Below are 12,298 nucleotides of genomic sequence, written 5' to 3'. Positions count from 1 at the left end.
TCATCGAGGGGCTTCCTCTTTTCTGCTAACCCTGTACTTTGCCAAGCATGATGTCCTTCTCCAGAGACTAATCCCTCCTGACAACATGTCCAAAGTATGTAAGACCCAGTCTCACCATCCTTGCTTCGAAGGAGCACCCTGGTTGTACTTCTTGCAAGACAGATTTGTTTGTTCTTTTGGCAGTCCATGGTATATTCACTATTTTTCACCAACACCACAATTCAAAGGCATCAATTCTTCTTTGGTCTTCCTTATTCATTGTCCAGCTTTCACATGCATATGACGTGATTGAAAATACCATGGCTTGGGTCAGGCGCACCTTAGTCTTCAAGGTGACGTCTTTGCTCTTCCACACTTTAAAGAAGTCCTTTGCAGCAGATTTACCCAATGTAATGCGTCTTTTGATTTCTTGACTGCTGCTTCCATGGCTGTTGATTGTGGATCCAAGTAAAATGAAATCCTTGACAACTTCAATCTTTCTCCATGTATCATAATGTTGCTCATTGGTCCAGTTGTGAGGATTTTTGTTTTCTTTGTGTTGAGGTGCAATCCATACTGAAGGCTGTGGTCTTTGATCTTCACTAGTAAGTGCTTCAAGTCCTCTTCACTTTCAGCAAGCAAGGTTGTGTCATCTGCCTAACGCAGGTTGTTAATGAGTCTTCCTCCAATGCTGATGCCCCATTCTTCTTCATATAGTCCAGCTTCTCGGATTATTTGCTCAGCATACAGATTGAATAGGTATGGTGAAAGGATACAACCCTGATGCACACCATTCCTGACTTTAAACCAACCAGTATCCCCTTGTTCTTTCTGAACAACTGCCTCTTGATCTATGTAAAGGTTCCTCATGAGCACAATTAAGTATTCTGGAATTCCCATTCTTTGCAATGTTATCTATAATTTGTTATGATCCACACAGTCAAATGCCTTTGCATAGTCAATAAAACACAGGTAAACAGCCTTCTGGTATTCTCTGCTTTCAACCAGTGTCCATAAGACATCAGCAATATCTCTTGTTCCTCTTCTGAAACCGCCCTGAATTTCTGGCAGTTCCCTGTCAATATACTGCTGCAGCCATTTTTGAATGATCTTCAGCAAAATTTTGCTGATGTTGTTCTATAACTTCCACATTTGGTTGGATCACCTTTCTTGGGAATAGGCATAAATATGAATCTCTTCCAGTCAGTTGGCCAGGAAGCTGTCTTCCATATTTCTTGGCACAGATGAGTGAGCACCTCCAGCACTGCATGTGTTTGTTGAAACATCTCAATTGATAATCCATCAGTTCATGGAGCCTTGTTTTTCGCCAATGCCTTCAGAGCAGCTTGGACTTCTTCCTTCAGTACCATTGGTTCCTGATCATATGCCACCTCTTGAAATGGTTGAACATTGACTCATTCTTTTTGGTATAATGACTCTGTGTATTCCTTCCATCTTCTTTTGATGCTTCCTGCGTCATTTAATATTTTCCTCATAGAATCCTTCACTATTGCAACTCAAGGCTTGAATTTTTTTCTTCAGTTCTTTCAGTTTGAGAAACGCCGAGTGTGTTCTTCCCTTTTGGTTTTTCATCTCTAGCTCTTTGCTCATGACTTTATAGTACTTTGTCTTCTCCAGCTGCCCTTTGAAATCCTCTGTTCAGTTCTTTAACTTCATCAATCCTTCCTTTTGCTTTAGCTGCTTGACTTTCAAGAACAAGTTTCAGAATCTCCTCTGACATCCTTCTTGGACTTTTCTTTCTTTTCTATCTTTTCAGTGACCTCTTGCTTTCTTCACGGATGATGTCCTTGATGTAATTCCACAACTCGTCTGCTCTTTGGTCGCTAGTGTTCAGTGTGTCAAATCTATTCTTCAGATGGTCTCTAAATTCAGGTTGGATATACTTAAGCTCATATTTCAGCTCTAGTGAACTTGCTCTGATTTTCTTCAGTTTTAGCTTGAGCTTGCATATGAGCAACTGATGGTCTGTTCCGCAGTCGGCCCCTGGCCTTGTTCTGACTGATGACGTTGAGCTTTTCCATTGTCTTTTTCCACAGATGTAGTCATTTTGATTTCTGTGTGTTCCATCTGGTGAGGTCCATTTGTATAGTCACTGTTTATGCTGGTGGAAGAAGGTATTTGCAGTGAAGAAGTCATTGGTCTTGCAAAATTCTATCATTTGATCTCTGGCATTGTTTCTATCACCAAGGCCATATTTTCCAGCTACTGATCTTTCTTCTTTGTTTCCAACTTTCATATTCCAATCACCAGTAATTATCAATGCATCTTGATTGCATGTTCGATCAATTTCAGACTGCAGCAACTGATAAAAGTCTTCTATTTCTTAATCTTTGGCCTTAGTGGTTGGTGCATATATATGAATAATAGTCGTATTAACTGGTCTTCCTTGTAGCCGTATGGATGTTATCCTTTCACTGACAGCATTGTACTTCAGGGTAGATCTTGAAATGTTCTTTTTGACGATGAATGTAACACCCTTCCTCTTCAAGTTGTCATCCCCAGCATAGTAAACTGTATGATTGTCTGATTCAAAATGGCCAATACTGGTCCATTTTAGTTCACTAATGCCTAGGATATTGTTCTTTATGCATTCCATTTCATTTTTGATGATTTCCAATTTTCCTAGATTCATACTTCATACATTCAAGGTTCTGATTATTAATGGATGTTTGCAGTTGTTTCTTCTCATTTTGAGATATGCCACATCAGGAAATGAAGGCCCCAAAAGCTTTACTTCATCCATGTCATTAGGGTCGACTTTCCTTTGAAGAGGCAGCTCTTCCCCAGTCATCTTTTGAGTGCCTTCCAACCTGGGGTCTCCAGCAGGACTTATAGCAGCTGGGGCAGTCGGTCCTTCATTCCAGAATGAGGTTCTTGTAGGCACATCACAGTTTCCAGCCCACCACCATTCCTACCTTTCAGATTGGCAAACATTCAGACACTGAACGATAGAACAATGGCCCCTTTAACAAATTCATGGGAATATAGACATTCTGCATTGCTGGTGGGTGTGCAGAAAGATACTACTCTAACTGTGGAAACTATCCTGAAGATATACTCCTACATGTTATATATCATATGTAAATGTTGTTGTTGTTAGGTGGCCTCGAGTCAGTTCTGACTTATAGTGACTCTATGTACAACAGAACGAAACACTGCTCAGTCCTGTGCCATACTTACAGTTGTTATACTTGAGCCCATTGATCCAGCCACTGGGTCAATCCATCTTGTTGAGTGTGTTCCTCTTTTTCGCTGACCCTCTGCCAAGCATGATGTCCTTCTCCAGGGACTGATCCCCCCTGACAACATGTCTAAAGTATATGAGACATAGTCTTGCCATTCTTGCTTCTAAGGAACATTCTGGTTGTACTTCTTCCAAGACAAATTTGTTCAATCTTCTGGCAGTCCATGATATGTTCAATATTCTTTGCCAGCGCCATAATTCAAAGGCATCAGTTCTTCTTTGGTGTTCCTTATTCATTGATACATTGCATTAGGCAAATCTGCTACAATAGATCTCGCTAAAGTATTAAGGACTGAGGTTACCCTGACCCAAGCCCTGGTGTTTTTAATTGCTTCACATGCATGTGAAAGCTGGACAGTAATATCTATATAATACTAACATATTTTAGTTATATCTATATAATAACATATTTTACACATACATATGTATATATATAAACCCAGTGTCATCGAGTTGATTCCGACATATATATATATATACACACGCACATAATTAAAACCCATAGAAGCAGCAGTCAGGAAATCAAAAGACGCATTGCACATTGCATTGGGCAAATCTGCAGCAAAAGACCTCTTTGAAGTGTTAAAAAGCAAAGATGTCACCTTGAAGACTAAAGTGCATCTGACCCAAAACATGATGTTTGTAATAGCCTCATATGCATGCGAAAGCTGGACAATGAATAAGGAAGACCGAAGAAGAATTGATACCTTTGAATTGTGTTGGTGAAGAATATTGAATATACCATGGACTGCCTAAAGAACTAACGAGAATGTTCCTTAGAAGCAAGGATGGCTAGACTACGTCTCACTTACTTTGAACATGTTATCGGGAGAGGTCAGTCCCTGGAGAGACACATCATGCTTGGTAAAGTAGAAGGCCAGTGAAAAAGAGAAAGACCCTCAACAAGATGGATTGATACAATGGCTGCAACAATGGGCTCAAGCATAACAATGATGAGGATGGAGCAAGACCAGGCAGTGTTTCATTCTGTTGTGTATAGGGTCACTATGAGTTGGAACAAATTCCATGGCACCTAACAAATTAACAACAACATACACATACATACACAGAGAGTTAATCATTGAAGCATTATTTGAGATATGCATCATTGAAAGTTAATTGAATGAATTGTGGTACTTCCAGACTATGGAGAACTATTAGGAATAAAATGGATGAAAGAGCTCCGAAAATTGATATGGAATAAGTCCCATACTTTCTCTAATTTATATGTTTATGTGAATTTGAGGTTACACTTATAATCACAGTTATTCATTTGTTTTGTGTGTTTTTTCTAAACAAATAAAGATAAATAAGAAGCTAATGAAGAAAATTCCACATGTGATTAGTGAGATGAAAATAAGATTTTTCTCAGTAAAATACTTTATGTAATGTATATATTAGAATCATGAGTATATTTTAAAATGAAAACTAGATAAAAAGAATAAAAATCAAACCCTAAATTTAAGTCCTAACAGAAACAAATAAATAAATCAAACTGGTAGGAATTTTAATTAGACTATCACTATGCATACATATATATATGTATATGTATACACATACACAAAAAGAGAACATAAGGAAATATCTCTATCCATCTAACAAATTGACGTATGTATGTATGTCATCTTAAAGGGCCTGGAAGTTAAAGGGCCTAGCATCCCAGTAGCAATGAGAACACCTAAACTCAAATCTTGGTATCTAAATACCACAATCCACTGGAAGGAACTGGGTCTTCCTGGAGAAATGATTGGTTGCAGATATGGGACAGAGAAAGTAAAATGATCTTGGAACATTTCACTGTGCAGATAACAAGGAAGTACTTAAAGGCTAATGTAATTATGTTCAAAGAATAGAGTGGTTGTCATGAAGGGATTCCCACTAGTTACATTCTGAGAATTTCAGCACTGCCAAGGGTATCAACAGTAATGGAATATTCACATATTCCAGTAAAAAAAAAAAAAGCTTGAGTTTTTAGTAATATGAGGAGAAGAGGGAGATAGAGAGTGAGCACGTACAAGAGGAAAAAGTAGAGAAAGCTCTTCTTTACAGAAGAATACTATTTAATAAATACAGAAGGGATATTCCAATAAGGAAATCACTGTGAAATCATAATTTATTCAGGGAAAGGTCATCAATGGGTGTTCAGAATTACTGAATGAAAAGGTGATTGGGAAAAGGGTATTCACATAATGTGCAAGTACTACCTTCTTTTTAAGTACAAGGCAAAATGTACTTTTACAGTGAATAGATCTGACAGTTTCCACTCAAACAGCATATTCTTATGTGTGGGAAACCTGTAATGAGGTGCCTCCACTATGAAGTGGGAGAGGTAACAACATCACCTACAGAGTATTCTTGCCAAAAATGTTTCGTCTAAATTAAATCATGAGAAAACCAGATACACCCAACATGTCCGAAGCTCTATAAGACAATTTGGCCAAGAGCCTTTAAAACATAGCCAATGAATGTTGTGAAAAACGGAAAACACGAAATGATTGTTTTACTTTAAAAGACTGAAGTGTTGGTAACCTTGATTGTGTGGTCAAGATATAGAGCTATAGGTAATTACTTGGGGCAGTGGAGGACATTTTAATATTGACTGTATTAGAGGATATTGAATTAATGTTAATTTTCATGGATGTAATGTAAGATATGCTTATATAGTAAAAAAATTTTCATCTTGAGAGATGTGTGCTGAAGGAATTAAGGCTGGACTATTCTGTTTGTAATTTACCTTTAAATGATTCAGCAAACAAAATAGAGAGAAGGCAGATACTTAAAATGTAGAGCCTTGGTGAATCAAGGTAAAAATCCTCTGAGTATTCATTGTATTATTTTTTCAACCTTTCTGCAGATTTGAGCATTTTCTAAATAAAAACAAAATATATGAGGTAAATTTTCAAACTCATTCAATCGACAAAAATTAAATATTTTGATGATAATCACTGTTGGTGAGGAAGTAGTGAAAATGTAGAATGATGGAAATTCATAGTGTTATTAGAATATAAATTGAGACAACTTTGGAAATTACTTTGTCGCTGTCTAGTTAAGTACAAGACATGTATATTCTACGACTAAGCAAGCCCCCTCCTAGGTTTTTGCCTCAAAAAAAGCCTTGCCATATGCTTGAGGAGACATTAATTGGAATATTCATAGGCAACTTCTTTTTAAGAGCAAAAATTTGGAAACAAGTGTCAGAAGAACAAATAAATTATATTTTATTCAGTAAAATGCCATACTGCAGTGAAAATGAGCTATCACTATAGACCTCAAAGTAGATTAATCTCAGAACTAATTACTGAGTGAAGATAGCAAATCTGATAGTAACGCACATAATGTAAAGTTAAAAAGCATGTAACTATGAGTATTTTATTCAGAATAAAGTTTTTTTTTTTTTGGTCGTTCCTGAGTTTTTTATTTAAAGCTGTTCAAACTACACCATTGATGATGTTTTAGACAAGAGTGATTAACGTTCCATGTTGGTACCAAATGCCGATGTCGAGAAGATGTACAGGTGATGCTCACAGAGGGCCCTTTTCTGACAGGTTTCGTGGCAGCACAGGAATAGATGCACCAACATTGCCTAAGTCTTTGTTTATATAGATGTGCACCCGGTCTTGAGATTTAAAATGATAAACTGAACGCTAGCCAAGAGTTAAAGAAATAAAAGTGACACAGGCAGTCCGTGCTTTCGAGTTTGGTAGAGCTGGTTAAATAAAAACAAAATCAATACTTTCTATCTCTTTGCAGAGTAAAAGTGATCAAATTACCGTGCGGCATCTGACATCAGGAAACTGGGAAGTGATAAAGATCTTGGCATACGATGAAAACACTCAAAAAATGTGAGCGACTATTTGGTTGTCTAGTCAGGCCCTGGAAGTCAAAATGACATCTTTTCTACCAAAATTATGTTTTGCTTACCATGGTCCTAGTCAAAAGAATGTAGCATGTAAAGGACAATCTTTTCCTTAACATAAGGGATAGGGAGAGATTGAGAGAGATAGGAAAAAGTGGGATGATCTTATAATACAGAAAAAAAAAAGGTTTCCAAATGGATCAAAGCCTTGTTGTTGAACAACAGAAGAGCCCTTGCCTGGTTCTTGATGGTTTTGAGAATTCAATTAAAAACTCAGCTTGGCAAAACTAGATGTGTGCCTGATACGTGTGTGCTTTTTTCTTTCGGGCAGTTACTTTCTGAGCACGGAGTCTTCTCCCAGAGGGAGGCAGCTGTACAGGTAAGCGGTGTGCAAGGCTCCTTCTCCACAGGTCAGCTTCTCGAAGTCCATCCACTCGGCCAAATGAAGGGAGGAACATCTGAAGTTGTATTTTCAACATGGTTAAAGGAAAGCCAATGCTGTATGGCAACACCACATAGTCTTGGTTCAGTCCTCTGGCTCCATACCTTTGGAAACCTAAAGGGTTGCAGCTTGAAGGGAGGCAACTTTCTCCCCTGCGGCTCCATTTTCTCATTGATCCTCTATTACAGTCTCAAAGTGTCTTCTTCATGTGGGTGTGACTTGCATCTCCCAGCTTCCCAGTCACAGCAGATATGCATTTTCCCCAAGCCCTTCCTCTTTTGCTAAGCCACCTTTTGAATTTTCAGTGCATTAATGTGGCACCCATGTAATTTATTCCTGAACGTCATAAAACCATTGTGAACACTTAGCAGAGTGTATGAAGTGGAAGCCTTCCCTTTTTCCATATTTCATCAAATCCATTGAAATGGTTGTGGGTGGAGTCATCCCTATTTAAGCCAGGAATGCTTGGTGCTTACTAAAATAAAGCAGTGCTTGGGGAATATTTACATCTGCCTGATGTTTCTAAATGCAAAGCTATATTCATAATTGGAGCAGACGATCACATCCATTTAGTGTTAAAATGAATCCTCACTCAGAAAGCTTTCACCAGAACCTCGTAAGAAAGATTTTTTTTTTTATGTCTGGAAAACAACTTATTAATTCTAGACTTTATATACACTTTCTAATTTCCACTTTACAGGTCTGTTTTTAAAGTGTCCAAACTGCCATGGCATACTCTCAGTGGAAATTCATGTCTGAGGAAGTGTCAGTCACCATTGATTCTTAACAAGTAGCCTAAGCTTTCCTTTGAGCGTAAAAATGCATGTTTGAAGTCTGCTCATCCCCCCTAATTCTCTTACATGCTGTTATTTATGCATAATTAGCTTTTATCTTTTTATCACCTCTACCACCTCTTTTTTTTACCACCATTTGTGGTGGTTAAGAGCTACAGCTGCTAACCAAAAGGTCGGCAGTTCGAGTCCACCACCCACTCCTTGGAAACACTACGGGACAGCTCTACTCTGTCCTGTAGGGTTGTTATGAGTCAGAATTGAGTCCACAGCAACAGGTTTTTATTTTGTTTTGTTTTTTACCACCATGTCATTTTCATATTTTTTTCTTTGGATTTTCTGGAATCCATTTTCCCAATTCTAATGACTTCTATTGGAAGAAGAGCTATTAATTTCAGAGAGTAACCTAATTTTGATGATGAGATCCTGATTAAAGTATAGCCCATTTTTTCTTTGTAGTAACTTGAGGCTTATCTTTCTTGAAAAATATATTTTATGATATGATTGATATTGGTGACCATGGACAACACCTTGGAGACATGGAAATACTTGATCAATGTCCTATTCCTCCCATTTTTAGAAAACTCTTAAAGAAAAATGATGGTGTGAGAAGATTAGTCTTGGTGAAGGTCAGCCAATGGAACTGCCTCAATGTCTTTTCTTATTAGCCTAAGATGTGATTTGAATCAACATGACTTCTGAGATTTGTGTGCTTGTCTTATCGCCATAGTGATTGAGGCAGAACAGTCAAGCTATCTATGACCTGAACTAGTGTAGCAGGCTGTGTTATAAAGAAAATCTAGTACCAATAAATCTCCCCTTAATAGCTCATCAAATGCCAGTTGGCTTGACTGTAAGATAATGTTAGTGTTTGACCCAGAAAACTCAATTAATGTGTTGGCCGGGCCATAAAAATTATCATGGGCTGACTTAATGTATGGCATGAGAACCCCCTGCAGAATTAGAACTGTGACTATACTCAGTGTTACTTTTTTTGTTGTTTTTTGGTCTCAAAATTTCTGTTTCCTTACGTCATCAAATTCAATAATCTAAATTATGAGAAAATATCAACATAAGTCTCTAGGGAACTTGGATTTGAAAAGTCATGTGAAGATGCAGAAAAAGAAAATCTTTGAATTTCTGGTCCTGTCACTGAATAGCTCTGTGTTATTGTGAAATATTCTTAACCTCTCTAGCCTTATCCTGCGTATCTAAAAATGGGTATGATTACCTTGTAGGTTATCATAATGATACAAATGGCTAATGTGTTTAAGTGTCCAGTGTATATTAATAGCTTCGACTGGCTGGTAAAAAAAAATGTATTTTCATCAGCTTCCAATGCTTCAAATATGAAATTGAGACTTTGCAACTGACCTATACTTGACATTGAACATCAGTTCCTTCTGGTGCTTCTGGTGACCCCTTCAACACTGCTATTCCTATCTCCATGCCAGCAGCATACTGCACATCAAAATTAGCCTGACTGTAGAGCACTGGTGGCACTGCGGTTAGGAGTTATGGTTGCTAACCAAAAGGCTGGCAGTTCAAATCCACCACCTGCTCCTTGGAAAGCCTATGGGGCAGTTCTACTCTGTCCTATAGGGTCACTACGAGTTTGAATTGGCTCAACATCAATGGGTTTGGCTTTATTTATTTATCTGGGTATGATTCATTTAGGAGTCCCTGAGTTAAGTGCTCAGCTATTAGCCAAAAGGGTTAAGGTTTGAATGCATCCAGAGGTGCCTTGAAAGAAAGACCTGGCAATCTACTTCCAAAAGATCACAGTTATTGAAAACTCTATGAAGCACAGTTCTACTCAGCAACACATGCGGTTGCCATGAGTTGGAATTGTCTTGATGACAGGTGGTTTGGTTTCGAATGGTTTCTTTATAATATACAACCAAAATCACATTTCATTCCAAAATTAAATTAAAAATCTTTTGTCCAAAATATTGTATGAGGCCACTATTATAATAACTGGAGAAACAGTTTAAACTGAGAAGAAAATGTTCTTTGATGGTTGAGAAAGGGGAGGGAGGGAGGAAGGGAGAGGGGTTTTCACTAATTAGATAGTGCAAAAAAAAAATTAGATAGTAGATGAGAATTATTTTAGGTGAAGGAAAAGACAACACACAATACAGGCAAGGCCAGCACAACTGAACTAAACTAAAAGCAGTTTCCTGAATAAACTGAACTCTTCAAAGGCCAGCATAGCAGGGGTGAGGGTCTGGAGACCATGGTTTCAGGTGACATCTAAGTTAATTGGCATAATAAAATCTATTAAGAAAACATTCTGCATCCCACTTTGGAGAGTGGCTTCTGGGGCCTTAAACGCTAGCATCAATGGGTCTTAACCCACCTGGAGCAAAGGAGAATGAAGAACACCAAAGACACAAGGTAATTATGAGCCCAAGAGACACATAACCAGAGACTGCATCGGCCTGAGACCAGAAGAGCTAGATGGTGCCCAGCTACAACCGATGACTGCCCTGACAGGGAGTGAAACAGAAAGCCCATGAGGGAGCAGGACAGCAGTGGGATGCAGACCTCAAATTCTTGTAAAGAGACCAGACTTAATGGTCTGCCTGAGACTAGAAGGACCCCAGAGGTCATGGTCTCCAGGCCATCTGTTAGCCCAAGACAAGTACCGTTTCCAAAGCCAACTCTTCTTCAGACAGGGATTGGACTGGACTATGAGATAGAAAATGATACTGGTGAAGAATGAGCTTCTTGGATCAAGTAGACATATGAGATATGTTGGCATCTCCTGTCTGGAGGGGAGATGAGAGAGCAGAGGGGGTCAGAAGCTAGCCAAATGGATATGAAACAGAGAGTGGAGGGAAGGAGTATGCTGTCTCATTAGGGGGAGAGCAATTAGGAGTATATAGCAAGGTGTATATAAATTTTTGTATGAGAGACTGACTTCATTTGTAAACTTTCACTTAAAGCACAATAAAAATTAAAAAAAAAAAAACAACTTTCGTCCAGTCAAAGAAAAATGTTGGGGGAGGGATATATGTCTTCACCAGGGCGTTCATTCATTGGTCTAGATAATTTAGAATTCAACTACATTTATAAAATAAAGATTCTATGTATAAAATTTAACCTTGGATAAATATCTCAAGATCTCTTGACCTTAAACACTGTTATTTTAAAAATAAAGATGATGATTACTTTTCTTTTTTCCTAACCAGTATCTCAAATTATACATTATCATTAGCATCATATTTACTATCATACAAAAATAACTTTACCAAAAATTACAATGAAAGTAGTTAGTGGGGAAACTTTGGCACTGATGCCAAATTCTAATGTTTAGAGTGTTGGATTTAGAAAATGATGAGCTTGATTTTTGATGAGATTGTTCTTCCAACATATTTATTTTTGGTGGTTACTTTAACTAAGAATCCCTGGATGGCTCAAAAGATTAAGCACTCTATTAATATACTTTGAACTCACCCAGAGGCACCTCAGATGACAGGTCTGGAAATCTCCTTACAAAAGGGCACAGCCTTGAAAACCCTATGAAACAGTTCCACTCTGCACACATGGGATCACCAGGAGTCGGAATTGACTCAACAGCTAACAACAGTGACTAGATGCTAGTCTCTGTGGGCAATTCCTTGTAAGACTTTACAAAGAAATACCTATCAAGAAAAGGCAAATAGCAATAAGTTATACGGTTTCATGTGGAAATTGTATATATGTATATATATACACACACACGTATATATATACACACATACTTACTGTTGTCAAGTTGATATATATATACGCACACACACACACACACACACACACACATACTTACTGTTGTCAAGTTGATCTTGACTCCTAGTGACCCCAAAGGCTTTCCAAGGCTGTAAATCTCTATGAAAGCAGACTGCCACTTCTTTCTTCTGTGGAGCTGCTGGTGGCAACTTTTTGGTTAGCAGTCAATTGCTTTAACCACTGTGCCACCAGGG

General features: G+C 38.1%; 1 protein-coding gene across 1 annotated transcript in view; it reads left to right on the top strand.

Moving 5' to 3' along the window:
* DPP10 (dipeptidyl peptidase like 10) overlaps positions 1-12,298 on the top strand; it is an 846,520-nt gene that overhangs the window by 788,001 nt on the left and 46,221 nt on the right. Inside the window, exons 14-15 of the mRNA XM_049889192.1 lie at positions 6,995-7,086; positions 7,432-7,479. Of these exons, the coding sequence (XP_049745149.1) occupies positions 6,995-7,086; positions 7,432-7,479 (140 nt within the window). The remainder of the gene's footprint in view (positions 1-6,994; positions 7,087-7,431; positions 7,480-12,298) is intronic.

The sequence above is a fragment of the Elephas maximus genome, chromosome 6 (genome assembly GCF_024166365.1).
Source record: "Elephas maximus indicus isolate mEleMax1 chromosome 6, mEleMax1 primary haplotype, whole genome shotgun sequence".
Classification (NCBI taxonomy): domain Eukaryota; kingdom Metazoa; phylum Chordata; class Mammalia; order Proboscidea; family Elephantidae; genus Elephas; species Elephas maximus.
The sequence above is the reverse complement of the archived record's forward strand: the minus strand, read 5'-3'. Positions and strand labels throughout refer to the sequence as shown.